Below are 22,445 nucleotides of genomic sequence, written 5' to 3'. Positions count from 1 at the left end.
ACTCACCCAAGGCCACACAGACCCACCTGTTCCTTCAGTCCACCTGTCACCCGGGTCTTAGCAACATCTCGGAGGTGCAGGGTGATGGGTTTTATGCAGACTTGAGGATTTTGACCAAAAATAACAACAAAAGAAAATGCTGGGGCTTAACAATTCACTTCCTATCCCTCAGTTTGTTCATGCACTAATCAGTATTAGACGTCTGCCATGGGCCAGCCGGCTCCACCTCTTTGCTCATAAACACGGTGGCCGTCCTAATCACCTGGGGCAACCCGGCCCCTCCTCCTCCTCGCTGCTGTGTGCCCCGGGTGAGTGGCTTCTCCTCTCTGAACTCAGTTTCCGAACCGCCTGTGACATAGGATCATGATCCTTCCCCTAAGGAGGGCTGAGCGGGGAGTAAATGTGATGCTCGTGAAGTTGGCACAGGGACCCGCACACAGTAGGTCTTCAATAAATGGTAGCTGTTACTTGTACATGCCTTTTATATGAAGAAAACCCATCTTAGGTCGGTTTGGGACAGCATCCCACGGAAGTGGTTGGAGGGACGTAGACCCAATTTGGAAGTTCAGTTTAAGGTGACTTGACTTAAAATTTAGGCCATGGGGCACGTGGAAGAATTGAGGGTTTTGGGGTCCCTCACTTCAAGAACTGGAGCCTTTCCAAGGGTGCCAGGCATCTCAGTAGGAAGGTTGTGGCACCAAGAAGCCAAAGAAAGGGGTGGGGGTGGTCACTGGAGGATTTCCCGCCCCCCCCATGCCCGCTCCTGGCATGGTCGGGCTTCCCACAAGGCCAGTGAGGTCTGTCTGCCCCGGGACATGGTCAGAGGCCATGGCTAAGGGCACAGAGGTCCTGGGGCCTCCCCGGGTCTGTCATTGGAGTGAAATAGCCCGAATAGAATTGAGCGGGCAGGCCGCTGTCTCAGCAGGCTGGGATGTGCTGGGCTGTCAGAAATCGCCCATAAATAGGATGCTCCTTGCAAAGGGGGATTGTCTGCAGGCGGTGCTGGCTTCTCTGTTCTTCCCAGGACAACAGCAACAGGTTCGTTCTAGAGCAAGTGGGGCAGGGTGGGGAGGCAAGACATGCCCTAGCAGGCCCAGACCTTGGGTGGCCTCCCGAAGCATGCAGAGCTGGCCTCTGCCCGAACTGGGGATCCACCTGGTGGGAGCTGAGAGGGAGGACCTGAGACAGCCACCAAGCCCAGCTGTTGTCAGAGGGCAGTGGCCAGGGCTGAGCCTCTGGCCATGTGCTTAGGGCAGGGGGCCTGCAAAGATGAGGGAGGCGAGTGGGCACGTTTGGGGGCTGCCATGTCTTCTGAGAGTCTTCCCTGAGCTAGACCAGGCCCTGGTTCCTGCTGAGACCGAGCACGGGGCGGACAGCCAGCCACAGGCTATGCACCCTCAGGCCTGTGTCCCGAGTATATGGGTCACACAGCTGTGTGTGCCAGCAGAGTTGGGGGGGCGGGGGCTGGGTGGTGTGGGAACTGTGGGTGGGTGGGTGGCAGCTGGGTGCAGGGTGTAGATATGGGTGCCTTTGGGGTACTGTGGGTGTCTGAGATGGGCGTGTGTGTGTGTGCCAGAGAGACAGACACACAGACAGGCAGCCATCCTGAGATGGGTGAGGTGTGACTGTGCACGGTGACCGTGGGAGCCTGCATGTGCGTGCAGGTGCCTGTGCCGATGAACCAGAGTGCAGTCCCGTGTGTCTCTGTGTGTGCGACAGTCAGGAGAGCCCGCCCATGTGACTGCGGCCGGCCTGCGTTGTGCATCACGGTCCCTGTAGGGGTGAAAGGAGCCCTGGCTGTGTTTCTTGTGCAGGAAGTGCACGCAGAATGAATAAGCAAATGAATGGAACCTGGGCTGGAGCAGGTGTCCCAGGACCTGGTCCCACATCTCAGGACGTCTGTCTGTCTGTCCCTCTCTCACCAGCCTGTGGCCTCCTGTTCTTCCCAGCCACCCAGCCCAGGGCCAGGCCCTGAGCAGGTGCTCACTGAACCTGGTGAACCGGGCAATGAGTGAACAAAGGACTGCAGCCTGGGGGGCGAGGGTAGGAGGGATCCCTGCAGAGGAGACCCCTGAAGCCTGCCCTCTGACCAGGTCCAGAGGCGATGTCTGCACAGAGCCCCAAGAACCCTGGTTTGGGGGAGCGGTTGGGTATGGGTGAAGGGCATGAGTTTCGGAGCCAGGTCCAACCTCGGCCTCAGGGAAATGGCCTCACCTAACTGAGTTTTGGGGTTCCTCTCCTGCAAAATGGCAATCCTGGTCCCACTTACCCAAGGTGGGCTCGTGGGCGGTGCTCAGTGGATGTTTGTTGAATGACTGAAAGACCAAATTCAGGATGTGAGTAACAACCACATCCCATAGGGAGCAATGTTCTGTAGCTCATCCTCAAATGGACCTGGTGACCATTCTCCTTTGGTTGAAGCCAGAGGGGTCCCCAGAGAGATGGCAGAGCAGCATGGAGCGCCGGAGCGGGCTGCTGCTGGCAAAAGCCATGGAGGCCTTGGGGGCAGCTACAAGGTAAGGAGGGGCCTGAGGGCTCTGGGCCCAGGGCTACTCCTAGACCTCAGGGTCAGCTTCACTCCAGAAAGGAGCCAGCAGGGCCAGGAGGACACCTCGCCCCTCTGCCATGAACTTGCTTCATGACTTCGCTGTACCTTTCCTGTTCTGTGCCCTTGTCTGCAAGATGGACCTGGGCACACACACCCTCCCCCAGCACAGAGGCTTGGCGGTTTCAGGGGTTCCGGCACTGACTCTCTGCAGACCCCGGCCCCATCCCCAGCCCTCTCTGGGCCGCAGCCGCCCCATCTTTACATCGGGAGCAATGCCCATGCTCCTTAGCCCCAGAGCTGATGCGAGAGCTAAGTGCAAGGGCCATGGCCAATGCTGGCCACTGGGGTTGGAATTTGTCAGCTCTGCCCGCTCTAAGCTATCCCTGGGGGCTCTAATCCCAGACTACCCAAGGATGGGTTGATTCCGGAAATACCTGGGGACAGGGGCATTTCTGAGGATGTGCTGGTGACTTTAACCGGAGTCGGGGAGACAGCAGGAGAAGACCCATAGAGAGGCCTGCCTGGCTCTGGGCCTGACCCAGGGGTGATGTCGGCTAGCCTTCCCCTGCAGGCCCTCAGCTTCCCCCTGGGGTGGGGGGTGGGGAGTGCCGTGTTATTTAATGGCCTCTCAGGGCCTTGGCACATCCCCGGAGGCAGCTGCCCAGCCAGAAGGTGAGTGCCATTGTGGTCCTCCCTGCCTCCTGTTGCATCCGTGGGCCTTGCCCCGTCTACTCCAGTGCATGGGCGAAAGGAGCTGCTGACTTAACAAACCTGCAACAAGAGACCCACCCTTTCTGAGCAGACGTTCCCCAAGGGCCGTCTACAGAGGCACTCTGTGCTTCTACGCGGGGATAGGCAGCACCTCCCTTTGCCTTTGCAGCCCCTTCCCCAACCCTCACCCCGGGGGCTGCGGCAGGCAAAGGCCAACCCAGAGGTTGCAAGCTGGTGATTCGTCCATCCTGCACAGGCTTTTTAAAAAGGGGATATTTCACATTAAGGAAAATATGTATTTCTGCCTCGATTGTGAAGTTTAGAATGGGGTCTACATTCCCTCCTGGTTGCAAGTGGCTTAATTTCCCTCCTGTCCCTTCCTGGGGTCATTTCCTCTCTATCAGGTTCCAGGCTGCCTCCTCCAGAGACAACTCCGGGTTTAAGGTTCCTTGTGGCATTCCCCCCCATTACCACTGGGGGGCAGTGCAAGTCTGCGGTAGTGCTGGCTCCAGGCTGGTACAAGGCTGAGCTGTTGGAGCTGGTGATTCTACCGCCCTCCTTGCCCCACGGGGGACCTTGCAGGGCAGGGGCTAGGGTTGGGGCTGGGATCCCCGCTCTGAAGCCCAGGACGCTGCCCTTCCAGGTGACCGTGTATGAAATGGAGAACTTCCAGGGCAAGCGGTGTGAGCTCTCAGCCGAGTGCCCCAACCTGACGGACAGCCTGCTGGAGAAGGTGGGCTCCATCCAAGTGGAGTCGGGGCCGTGAGTACCTGGACCCCTCCCCCTCCTCGCAGCCTGAGCCTTCTGGGGGTTGGGAGGCCCGGGTTCGAGCTCAAAACCTGCTGTTGGGGCCTCAGTTTTCCCATCTGTAAAATGAAGGAGTTGGCCCGGATTCTCTTAGAATCGCCTCGCTCTCGTCTCTGAGGTAAATAGCAGGGTGGCGGTGGAAAGAGAGCACAGGACAGCCCAGCCCCAAGGTCAGTGCCGACAGGTGGGGTTTAATCAGCGCAATTTCAGTAAGGATCATACCATCTACAGTGTAATGTGCATCATAGCCCTGAATCCTCACAACTGCCCAGGAGAGACCTGCCAGTCTCCTCCCCATCGAACAGGCGGAGAAACTGAGGCCAGAGTGCTTAAGTGGCAGGTCCGTGTCCACGCAGCAAGCAGGTGTCCCAGCTGGAATCAGCTCTCACCTTGGGTTGAAAGTCCAGGCTCTGGTACCAACCACCTGCGTGATCCTGGGCAAGGTGCTCACCCTCTGGGTCTCTGTTTCCCCATCTGTCAAATGGGCAGAACAACGGGACATACTTCGGAGAGAGGCTGTATGAAATGGATGGAGTGACGATGGTAACAATGCAACAGTAACAATGAGGAGTTTAAGGAATACTGTGTGGCAGACGTCGTGCGAAGGACTTTGCAGTTAGAGCGCCCTACACAGAGGCCGCGCACAAAATGGGTTCTCAGTACTACTTCCTGGGATGGTTTTCTGGCTCAAGGCTCCGCTCCCAGTATGTCCCAGTAGATCCTTCAATAGCAGGACCCAGGATCAGGAATAAGATTGGCAGGAGGGTGTGAGGTCAAAGGTCAGCAGCTATGCACTCTGGGCTCACCTGCAGCAGAGGCGAGCCAGGCCTCCGTGCTCCTTGCAGGTGGCTGGCCTTCGAGCGCAGGGCCTTCTGCGGGGAGCAGTATGTCCTGGAGAAGGGGGATTACCCTCGCTGGGACGCCTGGTCCAACAGCCACCACAGTGACAGCCTCCTGTCCCTCCGGCCTCTGCACATTGTAAGTACCGCTGCTGCCCCCTTCAGGGAGCTCTGAGAAGCAGGATGGCCTGGAGCTGGGCAGGCCAGCTGGGTTCCCGGCTCAGTCGAGGCCTTGGCCCTTACCATTTCTGACCAAAATGATAGGGTTGGCTTATTGGATGGTCCCTGGGCTGGGGATCAGGACATCAGGAGTCACACTTGAATGAGCCAGCACGGCGCTGGCCCTCCTCCCTGTAACCCTATTAAAATGCTCAGCCATCCAGTCCTGTCTCAGATCGATACTGTGGTCGAAGAAATACAGTCTGGAAAATCGCTTCAGGAAGCAACAGCAAAACAGCTCAGGCTCTTTGCTTGCGTTTCTCAAACACCTGAAGGGGACTCGGTCCATGTGACACTTAAAATGTTGCTCTTGTCCCTCACCTACTTCCCTCATGCTCCTGGCTGCTCCAGCCCCGCCTCCTGTCACAGTTGTGAGGGGGAAAGCTGGGGAGACCGAATCAGAGTGGTTTAGTACAAAAGGAATGTTCCTACTTTACTAACTTTGGTCTGCTTCTACCCCTCCATGCCTCAGTTTCCCTCTCTGCTGTTAGTGTCGAATGAGACCTGAAAGGGCTCCTCTTGGCTTCATGGATCTCTGGCCGTCAGGTCCCTAAGGAGGCCAGCTCTGGAGGACTCCCCAGGCCCCCATCCCTCCTGCAGTGGGTTTGGGAGTGAAGGAACCTCAGCATCCCTCCCTCAGGCAGGGGGCTTGGGGTGGGCATTATTTTGTGGCGACTTGACCCTCCCCTGAGCCTGGAGCCCGCCTGACCCCTGCTCGGGGCACAGGAGCGGCCGCCTCACACCACCACCTTGCCCCCCAGGATGGCCCGGATCACAAGCTTCATCTGTTTGAGAGCCCGGCTTTCGGTGGCCGCAAGATGGAGATAGTGGACGATGACGTGCCCAGCCTCTGGGCTCATGGTTTCCAGGACCGGGTGGCCAGCGTCCGGGCCGTCAACGGGACGTAAGGGACCCCACCCCCACTCTTGCCTCTGCCCCATCCATACTCCGGTCTGTCACACCCGTGGCTCCAAACAGAATGTCTGTTCACTGTTCCCTGGACAGCCGGCGTTTCCTGCGCCTCTGGTCTGGGGGCCCTGCGTTCCAGTCGCTACTGCTGCTGCGTGCATCCTTGCTCAGAGCCCTGCTCATGAGCCCTCATCCTGAGAGGGTCTAATCGCTTGCACTCTTGTGCCACTGGATTTCCAGGAAGCCTTATCTTATAGGAAGTTTTATCTTCTTAAAGAATCAAGTGAAGCCTGCTTCCCCTGCCTGTCCCCATTGAAGTCTTCGCTCCTTTTTAAACATCCCCCGGCTCTTGAACAGATGCTCAGATTTTTTTCTCCTCTACATAATCCTTGTCCTTCCTAACAGGGGAAGAGGTGACACTGGTTCTCCAGGGGCAGCCTGCGTAATACCTGGGGAGCAGGCCCATCACCTCCCTCCTTCGAGGCTCCCTATCTTTGTTAATGTGACCTCAGGACTGCCTTCCCTGTGTCGGTGACCTGAGCTCACTTGTGGGCTTGTGATCCAGGGGGCAAGACTGGAAAGGCGCCACCTCTCCCTGAGAATAATTTATCCAACACTGTTTGCTGAGCACCTAGGATGTGCGGAGCAGGGGGCAACCAGGATTGCACAGCCTCGGCCATTTCGCAGTCTGATGGGGGAGGGACAAGGGCCTGGGTGTCCACAAGTCACTGTGACGGGGTGGTGACAGGACAGGCAGAGGGGCTCAGGGAGTCCCCGCGAGGCACCTGATTTACGAGGGAATCAGGGAGGGCTTTCTGGAGGAGGGGACATCTGAACTGGGATGTAAAGACAACGAATGAAAGAGGGAAAGGGGCGAGGATCTGGCAAGGAAGAGTGCATCAGCAGAAGGAACAGTGTGTAAATGCTCAGAGACACGCAAGTTCTAGGGGAGTCGAATCAGAGGCTAGAGCAGGGGTGCAGAGACGGAATGTTGAGCCCTGAGGACAGAGGTGTGTAGGGAAGGACCCGGTGAGTGGCGGGGTGAGGAGTTTGCACTCACCCCTAGGGCACTGGGCAGCACGGCCAGGTGCTGGCTTTGAAGGGCTCAGCGGGGCTGCAGGCGGGAGGCTGGAGGGCCTGCCCTCACCCCAAGCCTCGATCTCCCGGCAGGTGGGTTGGCTATGAGTTCCCCGGCTACTGCGGGCGCCAGTACGTGTTCGAGCGGGGCGAGTACCGCCACTGGAACGAGTGGGACGCCAGCCAGCCGCAGCTGCAGTCCGTGCGCCGCATCCGCGACCAGAAGTGGCACAAGCGGGGCGGCTTCCTCAGCAGCTGAAGGGCGCCGCCCCAGGGGCCCCGCTCGCTCTGCGGGGCAGCAAGGGCAAGAAGAGGACGCCTCAGGGCCGGCCTGCCCCCTTTCCCCAGAATCCGCTCAATAAAGCCTGGGGCCGGTCCCCCACCTGCCATGCTCCTCTGCAGTCACTTCCTGAATGGGTCGGGCCCTGGGGGGCGGAGCCTGTGGGAGGGGCTGCCCGAGGGAGGTTGGGGCTGGGGGGTTCTGAGACCCCAGGGGAGGGCTGTGAGCTGTGCTGGTACCCTGGGCTCCAGTTCTTGTGTCTGTCTGCCTGCCCATGTCTCCATCTGTCTCTCGACCTGTCCATCCATCCAGCCATCCATCCAGCCTTCCTTTCTTCCTTCCATCTTTCTGTATTTTCTTCTTCCCGCTGATCCATTCATCCTTCCTTCCACCTATCCACGTTTCTATCCATCCTTCCATACATTCTTCCATTGATCCACCCCTCCCGGCTCTCCTCCACCCACCCAGTCTTTCACCTATTAATCCTTCCTCCCTCCCTCCCTTCCTCCCTTCCCCCTCCCTCCCTTTCCTTCTCCCATCCACTCATCTACCCATCGTTTCCCCCTCTGTCTGCCAGTCTGTTTCCGTTCATTGATTCAGTGAATGCCAGGCCCTGCTCGAGGCTGGAGGACGCAGCAGTGGACGGACAGGGCAGAGCCCATGGGACGGAGGGGGGTGCGGGGAGGCCCTGGGGACTGCAGAAGTCTGTGAGCCGAGGCTGTGTCATCCCCTGACCAGCTCTCTTCTGGAGTCAGCAACTCCGCCCCCCCCCCCACACACCAACACACACACACAGGCCTTGTCAGGCTTTATGAATCCGTGCCTCCCAGAGGCCAGACCCCGTGCTGGGGCTTTTTGTACAGCATCCCGCTGAGATGACCCTCCTGGGAAGTGGCTGTTGTTTTCCCTACATAACAGGTGGGGAAAACGAGGTTCAGAAAGGGCATCCCTTTTCCGGGCCGCACAGGTAGGACGCGGTAGAGCTGAGGTTTGAGCTCCGTGTGCTTTTTCTAGAACACTCACTCCTGAGCCCCACAGCCTCCGATGTATCCATTAGGGGCAGGTGGGTGCTTTACAGCATGATGATGGCCCTTGTTTGCAGAGAGAGAAACTGAGGCCCAGAGTGCTGACGGGCAGGCAGACCTTGTTTTATTGCCCTCCACTCTGCCGCTCCTCACAGATGTTGCGATTTTTACAAATTGGAGGCTCGACCCTCCACCAGCAAAAGGATTAGGATTCACTTTACTGTGATACTTGCTCACAGCAGTGGTGTGGACGGAACCCATACTATCTCTGAGGTGTGCCTGTGAATTACCCCAAGGGCCACACACAGCTTTTAAGGGGTGGGACCGGGACTGTGTTTCACATCTGTCTCCAAAGCTCATCTCTCCCCGCCCTCGGGCTGCTGGTGCTGTGGTGCTCGGGCCTGAAGCCTCCTCTGCTGCTGCAGCTACTGGCTGGGGGCGTGGCCACTGCTGATTGAGCACCTACTATGTTCTAGGCGTTGGGCCAGGCACCGTTCGTGCCTGGTCTCTGTTGACACCGGGAAGGCCCAGGACTGGCTCCCAGGTAATGGGTCAGGGGAAGGCTTGCAGGGAGGCCTGGGTCAGTGCTGGGTCAGTGTGCCCCCTCCTTCCCTCCCTTGGGCCAGGCTCAGCTGGATCCCCAGACCCAGGGCAAACCCAGGAGGTCACTGATGTCTGAGTGACTCTGTCCAAAGCCTCAAACCCACAAAAGCCTTTGTTTCAGGGAGCGCTTGCCTTCTGCATGTGCTCCTATGCACTGTCCCACTCCATCCTCCCATGGCCTGGATGCAGAGAGGGCAGGCCGGCTGCTGAGGACACACGGCCCGTGGGGGGGGCGGGGCTGGCATTTGATGGCAGGCCTAACTCCGAAAGGCTGTTTTTAGCTCCACCTGTGGCTCAAATTCTGTCTAGCACAGGGGCACCACCTGGGAGGGACAGGGGAACAGAGCATCCCTCAGTCACAGGGGAGTGCGGCTCAGGGCCCTGAAATCATTTTATTGTTCAATTGAGACTCAGTGCTGTCTAATGGTTAGAAGCGGGTGGTCGAAGGATCAGAGGCAGCCCCACTGCGTTGGGCCCTTGATCCACCCCACCTGGGCTCTTTTTCAGACTCTGCCACTTCCTGTGTGTCTTTGGGCATGTCACTTGACCTCTCTGTGCCCTCATTTCCTCATGTCTGTAGGGAGAGAAAATTCCCTACCTCACAGGTTTCTGTAGTAACGTGAGTTGCATTTGCAGACCGGGTTGAGAACAATGGGGAACACAAAGGGCGTGCTCTCCACCTGCTCATCTTGCTCTTCCTCATCTGAAGGGGTGGTCCCAGGGACCTGTTCATGGCTGCAGGGAGCAGAGACACCTCCCAGTCACTCAACAGTGAAGGGCACCGGTGGAAACAAGGAGAGTGGGCTCTGGGGCCAGGCTTGGAGGTTCGGCGGTGTGACCAGCCTTCGTGCAGACAGCAGGCCCGGGCTGAGCAGGGCTGGTGGGGACAGGACTGCAGCCCTCAGCCTCAGCAGGGCAGGGATGCTACGGTATCACTCCCCACTGAGTCCACAGCCGACACACTGTAGGTCTCAGGGTGTGGAAATGAGTGAATGAGTGAATGAATGAATGCATATAGAGAGTGCCCAGGTTTCTGACAATCTCTGGCCTCACACCTTGGAGGGAGGGAATGAAGAAGGAATAAATATAAAAGGCTTTGAAAAATTACAGTCCTGGTAGATACAATAATAATGCATAATGGAAGAGATACAGTTACTAAGTGCTTTATATGGATCAGAAATTCTACTGAGGACTTCTCATGATTGACTCCTTTTATGAAGGGTATAATTATGAACGCTATAATATTTAAATTCTTCCAAGTGTGAAGGAGAAGGAAACTTCAACTTGTACCTGAGAAAACTGAGGTAAGAGACGGCAGGGCTCCTGACACCTCAATTTCAAACTCCCGGGCTCTGGAACTGTGAGCCAATACATTTCACGGGGGGTGGGAGTCGACGTTATTTTGACTGTGGTAAAATAGTCACGACATACAATGGACCATTTAAATCACTTTTACCTGCGCAGTTGGGGGGCATTAAGCACACCCACACCGTTGGGCACCCATCACCACCCCCCCCTCTGCAGAACGCTTTTCATTTCGTAAAACCGAAGCTCTGCACCCATTCGACACCAGCTCCCCACCGCCCCTCCTCCCAGCCCCCTGGCGCCCACCGTCTGCTTTCTGTCTCTCTGAATGTAACGACTCTAGGAATCTCAGGTAAGTGGATCCATACGGTGTTTGTCCCCTCGTGTCTGGGTTATTACGCTTTGCGTAATATCTTCAGGGCTCACTCGTGCTGCAGCGTGTCAGGGTTTCCCTCCGTGTCGAGGCTGAACGGCATCTCGTCGTGTGGGTAGGCCACACTGTGTTCATGCGTTTGCTCACCGGCGCACCCTTCTAATTGGAAATGCAGCGAATAGAAGAGGAACGCACGTCGGGTGGTGAGAAGTGCTGCAGAGGGAAACCGCTTGGCTAGGGAGTGGGGTGGGGGGCATGCACACGCATGTGTGTGTGTGTGTGTGTGTATTTGGGACGTGAAAGGTGGGAGAGAGCCCATCTCCTCCCTAGAACCTGGTTTCCAAGCCCCAGTGCCGCCCGCTCTCTCCTGCCTAACCTTGGATTTGGTTGAGGCACAGGCTAGCTGCAAGGAAGAAACAGGACTAAAGGCCAAGTGCCCGCCAGGCAGTGGGGGCGGCAGTAGGGACCCGAGAGGTTGTCTGAGAGCAGCAGGTGCTGGGACGGCCCAGGGCCCTTCAGGGTGAAGCTCAGTCCCCTCGTCCTGCATGAGGAGGCCCCCGCCCACCCCGGCCTCCCCCCCCCCCCCCCCCCCCCCCGTTGGAACTCTCTCCCCAGCCTTGTTTCCCAGGCTAAGAGGACGTCGTCTCTTCTGTGAGCTCTCCTGGAGGGCCCAGGCTGGGACAGATCCCCTCCCTAATACCACCCCCCTCCAGAACAGAACTTGGCACCGAGTAAATGTGTGATAAGTATTTGTTGGATGAATGGATGCCCAATCACCCTCTTTGACTTGATCTTTTTATCCACAGCCACCGTGCTTTGCCTCTGTCTGCCTTCCCCCGGGGATCGCCTGACCACGCCAGTGAACCCAGTCTGCCCCTGGCCTGGCAGCCGGACGGCTGATGCATGCAAACCGGGCATCTCCTTGCCCAGCCGCCTGACCGCCCTGGCGTGGGCAAATCTGAAAGCTAATAACATTATTGTGTGGAGACACAATGTCTGTGGTCGTTTGCTGACCTGGGTTTTGGTGTGGACTTAATCCCGCATTCTGGCCCCGCTTTCCTCAGGGACGCAGCGGTCACCAGTCTTGGCACCGGCATGCCTGGGGAAGGTATAAAGGCCACCTCCCGCAGGCCAGGCTCCACAGGCACTCCCGGGGGCCGCTGTCGCTGGTAAGAAAGCCTCTCTCACTCGCCTTGCCTTTTTCCCGCATGCTCACCCCTGATAGAACATGTGGGGAACCTGCGTTTGAATCCAGGTGCCACTCCTTTCTGACAAGGCGACCCTGGGCAAGGACTTTGATGCCCTAAGTCTCCGTTTTCTTGTCTGTTAAATGGGGAGAGGGGTCCCCACACCTCCTTTTCTGTGAATGGTCCGGCACAGTGCCTGGCACAGAGGGGGAGCTTGGCCAGTGCACTTACTAGCATCAAACAGTCCACCGGCCCCCTTGTCTTGCCGGCGACTGGGAAAGAGAACCTGAGAGTTGGCGAGAGGGAGGAAACAAACCAGTGAAGGTTCAGCCTCGTTTCTAGGGCAGTGAGTCAGCTCACCCCATTACCCCAAATGTGCTAGGTGTCCCGCCTTGGGGAGCAGGCATGACTCTCTGGGAGGCCCCAGCAACAGGTGATTTCACAGCCCCTACAGCTAGGTGGAAGTGTCCCTAACAATGCCGTACGCCGCGCGCCGAGTGTCTTCCCAGACCTCTACCAAGGGCGTGAGTGTTCTGCATTATTGAATCATCACAGCTGGTTCATGGAGGCGCCTTAGCACCGTTCCTGTTCCCATTTTGCAGAACAGGAAACTGAGGCACAGAAGGGGCGACCTGCCCTGGGCCTCAAGGCTGGTAAGCAGGGAAGCCAGCAACCGAGTTGAACCAGTTGAGTTGAATGTTCGGTTTGAGGACGCCGATGTTGGGGACTACATGGCGGGGCCTCAGGTGCTGCCACAGGCTCAGAGGGTTCGAGTCTCAGCAGAGAACAGCGGGGCTGGCTCCCAGGCTGCTTACTGGAGTTCCTTGTGTCTGGGTGGCATCCTGGCCTGGCCCCTCGGGTGGAAGGGGCGTCTGGAAGCTGGGCGTCACCTCTGGAGCAGGAGGCTTCCCCTTGTCTCTGGGAACACACAGGCTGGGTTCACTGCCCTTCCCACTTTCCAGACTTTTCCAGTATTCTCACCAGCTGGGAAATCCTCCCGGCTGCCGTCCAGCCCAGCGCCTGAACTCCCGCCATCACGCGCACGCCTGTGCTTTCTTTAGTGTGAGCTCTCTAGCAGATGTGTGCACTAACGGTGGGGACAGGGCCGGTGGCAGAGAGGAGCACTCTGGGTACGGGGCATATCAAGGAGGAAGCTGAGGGAGCGGCAGGGGGTGGGGGGCTTCGTGAGACTTCAGACTGAGGCCCTGGCACCGCAAGCACGGCCAGTGCGTGGGTTTTACGTGCCCCGCACCGCTTCCTCTGACGGAGAACGTGGGCGTGGTATCGATGGGTCTCTGTGTAGCAGCGCTTGTTTGGAGCTGAGTGACAGGCACCCACTTGAGACCCCACTTAAGCTCCAATTTATGACTTTATTTGCTAGTAGATTTCCCTCTGGAGCTGGTCTGGACGCAAAGAAGTGAAGCTAAGGACGGACGTCTGGGCAGCTGCCTGCTGGCCGCACAGCTCTAGGACAACCGGAAAGCGGGGACACAAAGACAGGGGTTGGCCCGCGGCCCCCAGATGAGAAAGCCGAGGGCCCAGAGGGTCCTCACTGCTGCTCTCCCATGTCTTCCAGGTCATCCTTGCACGGGACAGCCCGCCATGGCCTCGGACCCCCAGACCCAAGTGGGCAAGCCACAGCCCCTCAACCCCAAGGTGGGTACCACACAGCGGGGGTGTAGTGGGGACAAGCAGGGCTCCTTTACCAGACTCAGTTTCCCTTCTGTACAGTGGGGTTGGCACCTGCCGTCGTGGGCTTCCCTCTCTCTGTCCCTGTCCCTCCCTGGGCCTCAGTGTCCCCTGCTTGCACACTCCCTGGCCCATGACCAGCATGCCAGAATTCCCAGCACCAGCTTCCAGCTTTGGAGACTTAAGTTTCTTTGCCTTACCATGCCCCCCCCACACCCTATGGTTTGTGGGGGCTTCCCAGGGCTGGGGTGGACTCTCAACCCCATATAAGAAAGGCTTTGTGAAGGGGTAGTAGGGTTTGAGTCCTGGCTGCACACTGCTGTGTGACCCGGGCCAGCCACTCGACCTCTCTGAGCCTCTTTTCCCTCATTCATAAAATGAAGAGACTCTAATTCATGACCTACGGTGAATGTGAGGAGGCAAACAACACAGACTCAGCTTCACACCCGGCTTGTGCTGGGTTCACCCGATGCCTCTTTGCTTTCTCATCCTCCCTGCCCTCCTGAAGCTGGGGGCATCTTATCCCAATTTAAACTCGTCCCCCCCCAAACCGTCCACCAGGCTGCCCTCGGGCCCTGGGCAGGGGGTCCATCCTGGAACAGCCCTTGGTCACCCCGTTCTGTCCCTTGAGGGGCTTACTTTCTAGAGGCAAGGCAGACAATTCACAGACCAATAAATAGACAACTTCAAGGAGTGTTGCCAAGGAACATAGGGTAAGGGTCCCGACGGTCGGGGGACGAGGACTGGTGGTTGGCGGCTGCTTGGGGAGCACCTCTCTGAGGAGGTGGCATCCGAGCGGAGACCCGGTGCAGTCAGGGGGCAGCCGTGTGCCCCCCAGGAGCGGGGGCAGCAGCGAGCATTCCAGGCGGAGGGCGCAGCAGGTGCGAAGGCCAGGGGGCGGCCGGAGCTGGATGAGTTGGAGGAACAGCAGCAAGGCCAGTGTGCTGGTTGAGAGCAGCTCCGCCCAACAGACGCAGAACCGGAGCCGTGTACACGTAATGTTACACTTCCTAGCAGCCGTGGTCAAGAAGTAAAAAGAAACAGATAAGTTTTCATATCATATTTCATTGCAGCCGGCATATCATGATGTATAATCAATAGAAAAATGATTAGGGAGCTGTATTACATTAGGTTATTCACAGTAAATCTTCGAAATATGACGGGCGTTTTATGTTGAAAACACATCTGAATTCGAACCAGCTGCTGCCCGTTCAGTGGACGCAGGTAGCTCTGGCTGCCGCGTCGGACAGCGTGGGTTTAAAGGGGGCAGGTACTGCGTATAGCACTGCACGCCTGTTTGTTGTCAACAACAGTAGTAACACTGAGCTCCGGGCTCTCGGAGGCCTTTCACACGAATGGAAAGGCTGCGTTCCTCCCTCTCTCACCCCTGCAAGCCCTCGTCTCCCAGCCAGGTAACGGTAAACTGGCCCCTCGCTTCCACAGTCTGGATTCTTCTTGGAAACCCTGTAAAACAGGCACGATCACCCATTGCACAGATGGGAAAGCCGAGGCTCAGACCAGTCCGGTGGCTTCCTAGGGCTGCACAGTGGGTGTGGCTGAGGCACCACCAGTGCCTGTGACTCCTGGCCCTCTGTTGCCGAGGCAGTGACCCTAAAGGCCGGACTGAGCCCATGGAATTTGTCTCCAAGCCCCGGCGAGCCTCCCCGCCCGGGCTCTACATGGCCAATCCCTGGCTGGGAGAGAGCCACACGTTTGTTGGCCATGCACAGTGCTCAGCTGCCCTCCAGCAGCTCCCTGCCCTGAGCACTCTTCTTCCACACGAGACAGCTCCGGGAAGTGTGGCTGGAAAACCTCTGCCCTGCGCCCCCAATGCTCTCTGGAATCATAAAAGTGGCAGCTGGCCTCCCCTTTAGCACTTGGCTCTGAGGCCTTGGGCTGCTCAGATGACCTGGTGAAGCAAGGGAAGTGATGTCCCCTGAAGAAGTATCCTGGGGCGAGGTCAGAGGGAGACTCCCACAGCCTTTGCGGCTTAAAGAAAGGGCACAGGTGCGTGTAGTTTCCTGGCGATGTGGGGCGAGGGGGTGGAGGACGGTGGTCCTGGGCCAGCTCTGACGAGAGCAGGAGAAACTCCAGCCATGCGGCTTGCATCCTGGTGCTCCTACTGTGATCTCAGACCAGTGGGACCTGCCTCCCCAGGAGCTCGTGGGAAACGCAGACGCGGGGGCTGCATCTCAGACCTGCTACCTTGGAAGCTGTGTTTTCCCAAGATCCCGGGTGCACACGTTGGAATTTTCAAAGTGCTGCTCCTGGGGAAACAGCATCAGACAAGCGTGGCCTCTGAGTTCGGGTCTGCCACTGACCTCCTCTGGTGCCTTAATTAACGTCGTTATTGCCTCCTCTGCACAGAGCCAGTCCCGCGTGCTAACATTATGTTTCCCTGATCCTTCCAACTTGCCCATGAGGTCGGTTCTGGCTTCATTTCCTGTTTTATAGGTGGGAAAACTGAGACTCAAGGTCCCTCAGCTGGTGACCAGCTGAGCCAGGACCGTCTGATGTGATGTTTGGTGTGTGACTCCCCAGTGTGGAATCCTCAGCCTCCTGTGGGGCTCCCTAGTCCCCTTCCCACGCCCACTGCCCTGCTGTCCCTCCTCCCCATCCTGCCGGGGTCTGACTCTCAGCTGCTGTTGCAGATCATCATCTTCGAGCAGGAGAACTTCCAAGGCCACTCGCACGAGCTCAGCGGGCCCTGCCCCAACCTGAAGGAGACCGGCGTGGAGAAGGCAGGCTCCGTTCTGGTGCAGGCTGGACCGTACGTACCGGGGAGGGAGGCCTGGGTTCCAGCCTATGAAGCTGGAACAATCTGCCCTCACTATGCCCCTAGACCGTGCAACCAGGGCACCAGGATTTGGGGCCTGGCAGCCTATCCAGAGGATGTGTGCTTTGGAGTCAGAGAGCTGGGTTCGAATCCTGCCCCCACCACTTCTGGGCTGGGTTGACTTCCCTCTCTGAGCTTCAGTTTCCTCCACTGTAGGCTGAAGACAGCCATGTCCTAAGGAAGGGACAGAGCTCATGTGAAAAGCCTGACCCTGAGGTCAGCCGCTCTCTCGAGGCAGGGAGAGTCACGTGACTCTCGGGGACTCCAGGAATGTCATCTCTCCTGGGAGGTTTAGAGCTGGGTGTCCCAGCTCTGCATTCGTACTGCCCCTCCCAAGCTCAACTGTCCTGGGTCTTAGCAGAGTCCCTGATGCCTTTGGGGGTCAGCAGCCCTGGGCCCTGACCCAAGAGAGAAGCGGGGGGTGATTAGAAGGATGTGACCACTCTGTCATATCACATAGCACAGCCAGCCTGCGGGAGGCCTCTCTCTGCAGTCCCCGACCACTGCTTCGTCGTTGTGTCTGAGCACTGGCTGTTAATGCCAGCGTACCACGGGACCTTGTGCATGGGCCCTGTCAGTCCGTATGTGTGGCCAGGCTGCCGTGTGGGCGTCTTTCTCATTTCCTGATGAATGGAGTCTGCATAGCACTGGGCTCTGGGTAACCGGGGTGATTCTGCTCTTGGATTTGCTGTCCTTGGATTTAGGTGGGGCCGCTGTTCCCTGATGAGCTGAGCAAGTGTGAGCTTCTCTCTCTCTGTCTCCGCTGCAGCTGGGTGGGCTATGAACAAGCCAACTGCAAGGGTGAACAGTTTGTGTTTGAGAAGGGGGAGTACCCCCGCTGGGACTCATGGACCAGCAGTCGGAGGACGGACTCCCTCAGCTCCCTGAGGCCCATCAAAGTGGTGAGCACTGGCCCCTCGCCTTTCTTCCTGTCTTTGTCACCTTGGAGTCGGGGTGTCTAGGGACCAGATAGAGCCTTCACCTCCAGCAGTGTGCCCCATCTGATTGGCAGGGGACTTCCTGGCTGTGTGACCTTGCAAAAGTCAATTCCCTTCCCTGAGCCTCAGTTTTCTCCTCTGTAAAATGGGTACGTTCCTATCTACTGTCCTGAGATTCCTCCATGCGTAGCCTGAGAGCTGCCGCATCGCACCACCCCATGGGGCTCTGCTCACAGGACTTCAAATGGTTCGGGGGGTGCTCTTCACATCCTATTCCACGTGGACAGTGTTCCCCGGGGTTGCACAGCTCTTGCCAGACAGCAGTTGCTCAGTAAGTTTTACATTTAGCTTTTGTAAATATTGAAAGAAATTCTGGGAAGGGTGGTGGAGGAGAGGGGTTTAGCTCTTACTCATAACTGAAGCCGGCGTGAGCTCCGGGGCGGGCGAAGCGCCCAGCGGGGCTCGGTCACACTCCCACACTGGCCCGGCTCTGCCTGGGTCTCCCCAAAGCCTGACAGGAGGCTGGAGGACGTGGGGCTTAACCTTCTGCAGACCTGGGTTCCTAGGTTGGCTCTGGTGCTCCCAGCTGCGTGACCGTGCGCAGGTCACTTCACCTCTCTGAGTCTCATCGGCCAAATGGCCTGCGAGTGGTTTAAAGGATTAAAAAAGGTAGTTAAGGAAAATGTCGCAGGAACAGGAGGACAGGAAGGAACGTGGAGAGGAAGGAAGGCCAAAGACGTCGAGTGTCTCCTAGAGACACCGTTCAGCTGTGTGTGTGTAGATCCCGGCTCTCATTTATTTTAAAAACAGAGTTGAGGCTGTGGGAGGGAAAATGGCATTTTAGAAATAAATATTTATTCCCCAAAGCGCAGAATCCGGAGTGCCCATTACCTGTCAGCACCCAGGAGGGTCTCGACAAACGGCCGCTGTCCACCGCAGTTGTCACGGACACTCACTCGGCAGGGTGGTGGGCGGAGGGCCAAGGGCCACAGTTGCGGCTGCAGCTGCTGATCCCCCAACCCCAGGGCACCCCCGCCCCTCCCCCCACACTGACTCCCCTCCGCTCCCTGTCAACAGGACAGCCAGGAGCACAAGATCATCCTCTACGAGAACCCCAACTTCACCGGGAAGAAGATGGAGATCATCGACGACGATGTGCCCAGCTTCCACGCCCACGGCTACCAGGAGAAGGTGTCTTCCGTGCGGGTGCAGAACGGCACGTGAGTCCAGGCCCGGTCCTGCTGGCCCTGCCCCAGGAGCCCAGGCCCTGGGATCGCGGGGGATCCTCCCCACTCCCGACCTCAGCCTTCCCGTCGGGAGATGGGCGTGGGTATCGTCAGCCCCTGAAGTGCCATCCAGATCTGCCTTTGGGGCAACGCCTTACCTGTGCAGGGGAGAGACTTTGGCATTAACCTCAGCCCCGAAGTGCGGGACAGGAAATGGTGTTGGGGAGGCAGGTGAGGCAGAGATGGGGTCACAGGAGACTGGGAATGACCTGAGTGGTCTTAACAAAGCTGTCGGAGGCAGGAAGTCCAGCCCGCGCAGGCTGTTAATGCGTGAATTCCTGAGTTGGGTGAAAGGAGTTGTCATTTCCCAGCAGACTAAACTTCTTTGGCAGGGAAGCCTTGGTCAGCAGCGTTGGGGAACTGCTCCCTGTGGAAAATCTGGATTTCGTGGGGGCCCACAGGGGGGCTTCAGGCAGTGGCGTGCTGTGGTCGGCTGGTACCAGCTTGTGTGAGCTGACTCTTAACTTTTCAGAACTTCCGTGAGCTGGCGGTGGAATCGTTGGTAGCTTGCAGGCCGTGTGGGAGTATTTACACCACGGAAATCGGAATATGCTAAAATCGAGATTTTGTTCCCCCAAGGGAGGTAGTTTCCCGACACAGATTAGCTTTCTGGGGGTTGTCCAACTCCTAAATTAGCGTACGAAGTCCTGTGTTCATCGTCCCCTTCCCTCGCTCATTGAGTCACTCACTGATTCAGTCTGCGGGGCGGGGCTGGGGGGTGGGTGCGGGTGGGGGCCCCCACGAGCCAGGCACTGTGTTAGAGACCTGGCTTCTGCCTCGTGTAGCTAACAGTCTAGTCTGGGACAAGTGTAAATAATTTAGGAACCATACACTCTGGACTCCTTCCCTGGGGAATCACAGGGGTCCTCAGGGGAAGAAGGGTGTCCCAGAGAGAGAGTGGCCTGGTGGGTGTGAGGGACACTGCAGAGGCCAGAGTGACAAGAGCACTGACGTGGGGGACTCGAGACGGAGATGTAGCTGCAGAGCTGAGGTGTCCACAGGGGATGGCAGGCAGGTCCCCATGGGCCAGGGCTGTGTGACGTTTTCTGGGGAGAAGACTGACTTTCATCAGGCACTGACAAGAGTGAGTGACCTCGTAAGAGTCGATGGCTTCCGATGGCAAAGGGAGCGCAGGGGCTCGCGGGACTGCCCCAGCCCTGCCTAGCTCTCTCTTGTGGCCTTGCTGCTGGGCCTGGTGTTGGGGTGAGTGGTCTGTCTTGCTCTGAGCTTAAGTGAGCTTAATATCGCCCCTTCCTCTGATCCCGGTATCAGGCCTTTAGCCAAAAGTTGCTGCGTAAGGTAGTGAGCTCCCCATTAGGAGAAGGAGGAAAGCAGAAGATGGATCCTAAAGGGTAAAGATTGGGAGGCTCCACCCTTCCTAATGACTTAAGGGTATTCTCTCTCCCACCCCCTTTTCATTTGTTTCCCCGCCCCCACCTCTGGCCCTGCAGGTGGGTCGGCTACCAGTACCCTGGCTACCGTGGGCTGCAGTACCTGCTGGAGAAGGGGGACTACAAGGATAGCAGTGACTTCGGGGCGCCCCATCCCCAGGTGCAGTCTGTGCGCCGCATCCGCGACATGCAGTGGCACCAACGGGGCACCTTCCACCCCTCCAACTGATGCCCCCCATTCCCTCCTTCCCAGGGCCCTGGCCTGCTGCCCAGGACCCCCCCACACCTCCTGGTGAGTGAATAAAGTGTGACTTGCAATTGGCCTGCTGGCTGCAGTGTCTTCTTTCCCCAGTGGGAGGTGGGGCGCCATGTGGGTGTGTGAGAGGCGAGACAGCCAGAAAGTATGGGCGAAGTGTAGGGCGACAGAGCCCTCACTGGGCCTTCAGGCTCTGCAGCTACTTAGCTGTGTGACTTTGGGCACATGGTCCACCCTCTCTGGGCCTCTGGCTCTTGCCTGAACGACAAGCCCTTTGCCCCCTGAGTGGCTAGCACGGGTGACCTCCTGGGCTCCCTCTTACATGGCTGCCCCCAGGGGTATGTGATGGATACCCCTGCCCTTAAAACGGTGCCCACTGCCTACTGTTCTCACTGAGTGCATTGCTACCTCGAGCCCGGAAGTTAATAACGTTGCATTCCCCACCCCACCCCAGAGGCAGGTCACAACAGCATGTTTGTGCATTGGTGTGTTCACAAGGTCCCACCTACTTCTCTCAGGGCAGACAGCTTCCTCCTCTTCTCTTGGTCTCTGCGGGGCTGGCCCTTCCTCTCCTTTCCACCCTCAAGGAACCATTATCCATGCTAGCCACCAGGTGGCAGTAAAGCGTCATCCTCAAAGCTCCCCGCAGGTGGGAGAGGTGGGGGGTGGTGGAAATGTCAGAGCTGCTCAGGCCCAGATTGGAGCTGAGACCTGTCAGTCACAGAGGGTCTCAGAACCCTTCCTCCCCCAGCAGGGAAACACAGTCTCAGAGAGCAAGTGGGCAGTGAACACGGTCTCAGTGGAACATGGACAGAGCAGGGACAGGCCTTGAGGGTCCCATCTCTTTCTGCAGCTCTCATGCCCAAAGCTTGTTGGGAGGGGAAACAAACGAACTCACCCAGCAATGATTCTCTGCAGGAGGAAATCACTTTCTCACCCACCGTCTCTGGAAGCAACTGGCAAAGCCCCATCCTGCCACACAGCCGGATGACTTAAAGTAGCCTCTCTGTGCCTCAGTTTCCCCTGGAATGAGGGAAACGCTAGTGCTCGCTCACTGGGTTGCAATGAGTGTGTGAAATGTTTAGTTCAGTGCCCCACGCACAGCGGGGACTCAATAAATGAACACAATGTGACAAAGGCTGAGGAGAGGCTGTGAGATTGTGGGGTGGAGTCAGGAAAGGCCCCCCGGGGCTTTTAAGTGGGGTTTTGTAGGAAGAATAGGAGTTTGCCAGGTGCACAAGGATGGGCGTGCCTTCCACCCATTCATTCACTGATTTGCTCATGCCCTCCCATTTTCTTCCCCTGCCTCCCTGTCCTCTTCCTGGCGTGCCTTTCTCTTCCAGTGCTCTGACTTCCGCTGGATGCCCACCTTTTCCTCACCCTGCACCTTCTGCCTTTGCTCCTCCTTCTTTCCTCTTTTCCCTGGCCTCACCATCATGTCCCTGGAGTGAGTTCAATCCCGCCACTCAGCCAGGCCCCAGTCCCACCCCACTCCCACTCCCTGCAGCCTGATGGGGGCAAGGGAGGCACAGCTGGAGCAGGTGACCTCATTGAGGTGTCCAGACCACTGGCTCCCCTCCCACATTCGTTACAGCATAGCAAAGACACAGAAACCACCTAAATGCCCATTGACAGATGAATGGATAATGCGAAACGTGGTCTGTCCATACAATGACACGTTGCTCAGCCTTAAGGAAGAAAGGCATCCTGCCATCTGCTACACTGTGGATACACTGGGAAGACATTATGATAAATGTCGCTCCTCCTTTGAGAACACAGAGACTCAGTCTGAGCAGGCCTCGATGTTAGTAAAGCCCCAGCTCTGTCTGGTTGCCCTGGGGCATGATTCGCCACCTGTGGCCCCAGCCCAGCAGCAGCAGCACCTGGGAGCTTGCTAGAATGGCATATTCTCCAGCCCCACGGTAGACCTACTGAATCAGAATCCACCCCCATGGGTAGCGTCCAGTGGCCTGTGCTCAGCTGATGCAAGGCCAAGTCTAAGAACCACTGCTTTAGGCTTTTGTATCTCTTGAAATTGCCTGTCTTTCTGCATCTTTCTCTTTAAAACAGGCAGATGTCTGTGCTCAGAGAACAGTGTGTGATTAATGCTGTCACCGTGTGACGTTGTTCTTTTTCCAATAAATAAGACAGAAATGAGTGGGTTGG

The 22,445-nt window shown here is 57.6% G+C and overlaps 2 protein-coding genes across 3 annotated transcripts; both read left to right on the top strand.

Annotated features, from left to right (window-relative positions):
* Positions 1-963: 963 nt before the first annotated feature.
* On the top strand, positions 964-7,497 carry CRYBB3 (crystallin beta B3). Of its 2 annotated transcripts, none has more exons than XM_024567005.3 (6): positions 964-1,038; positions 2,422-2,516; positions 3,903-4,021; positions 4,912-5,044; positions 5,886-6,028; positions 7,204-7,497. In XM_024567005.3, the coding sequence occupies exons 2-6, from the start codon at positions 2,442-2,444 to the stop codon at positions 7,367-7,369; spliced, it is 636 nt and encodes a 211-aa protein (XP_024422773.2). In that variant the 5' UTR covers positions 964-1,038; positions 2,422-2,441; the 3' UTR covers positions 7,370-7,497. The 2 variants fall into 2 exon arrangements, with proteins under 2 accessions (XP_024422773.2, XP_045057013.2); XM_045201078.3 differs by having other exon boundaries at positions 971-1,038; positions 2,426-2,516.
* A 4,291-nt stretch (positions 7,498-11,788) lies between these two features.
* Positions 11,789-20,345, top strand: CRYBB2 (crystallin beta B2). Its single transcript, XM_053929161.1, has 6 exons — positions 11,789-11,865; positions 13,460-13,539; positions 16,224-16,342; positions 17,178-17,310; positions 18,424-18,566; positions 20,084-20,345. The coding sequence occupies exons 2-6, from the start codon at positions 13,486-13,488 to the stop codon at positions 20,250-20,252; spliced, it is 618 nt and encodes a 205-aa protein (XP_053785136.1). The 5' UTR covers positions 11,789-11,865; positions 13,460-13,485; the 3' UTR covers positions 20,253-20,345.
* Positions 20,346-22,445: the final 2,100 nt, after the last annotated feature.

Source organism: Desmodus rotundus, chromosome 7 (genome assembly GCF_022682495.2).
Source record: "Desmodus rotundus isolate HL8 chromosome 7, HLdesRot8A.1, whole genome shotgun sequence".
Classification (NCBI taxonomy): Eukaryota; Metazoa; Chordata; class Mammalia; order Chiroptera; family Phyllostomidae; genus Desmodus; species Desmodus rotundus.
This window is presented reverse-complemented; position numbering and strand designations above follow the sequence as displayed.

Bases quoted from the DNA above. Each gene is read 5' to 3' on its own strand.
- CRYBB2 (XM_053929161.1), top strand. From the start codon at position 13,486: ATGGCCTCGGACCCCCAGACCCAAGTGGGCAAGCCACAGCCCCTCAAC. The intron at 13,540-16,223 runs GTGGGTACCACA...CTGCTGTTGCAG, and splicing joins CACAGCCCCTCAACCCCAAG to ATCATCATCTTCGAGCAGGA. The intron at 17,311-18,423 runs GTGAGCACTGGC...CCCTGTCAACAG, and splicing joins CCCTGAGGCCCATCAAAGTG to GACAGCCAGGAGCACAAGAT.
- CRYBB3 (XM_024567005.3), top strand. From the start codon at position 2,442: ATGGCAGAGCAGCATGGAGCGCCGGAGCGGGCTGCTGCTGGCAAAAGC. The intron at 2,517-3,902 runs GTAAGGAGGGGC...CTGCCCTTCCAG, and splicing joins GCCTTGGGGGCAGCTACAAG to GTGACCGTGTATGAAATGGA. The intron at 6,029-7,203 runs GTAAGGGACCCC...ATCTCCCGGCAG, and splicing joins GTCCGGGCCGTCAACGGGAC to GTGGGTTGGCTATGAGTTCC.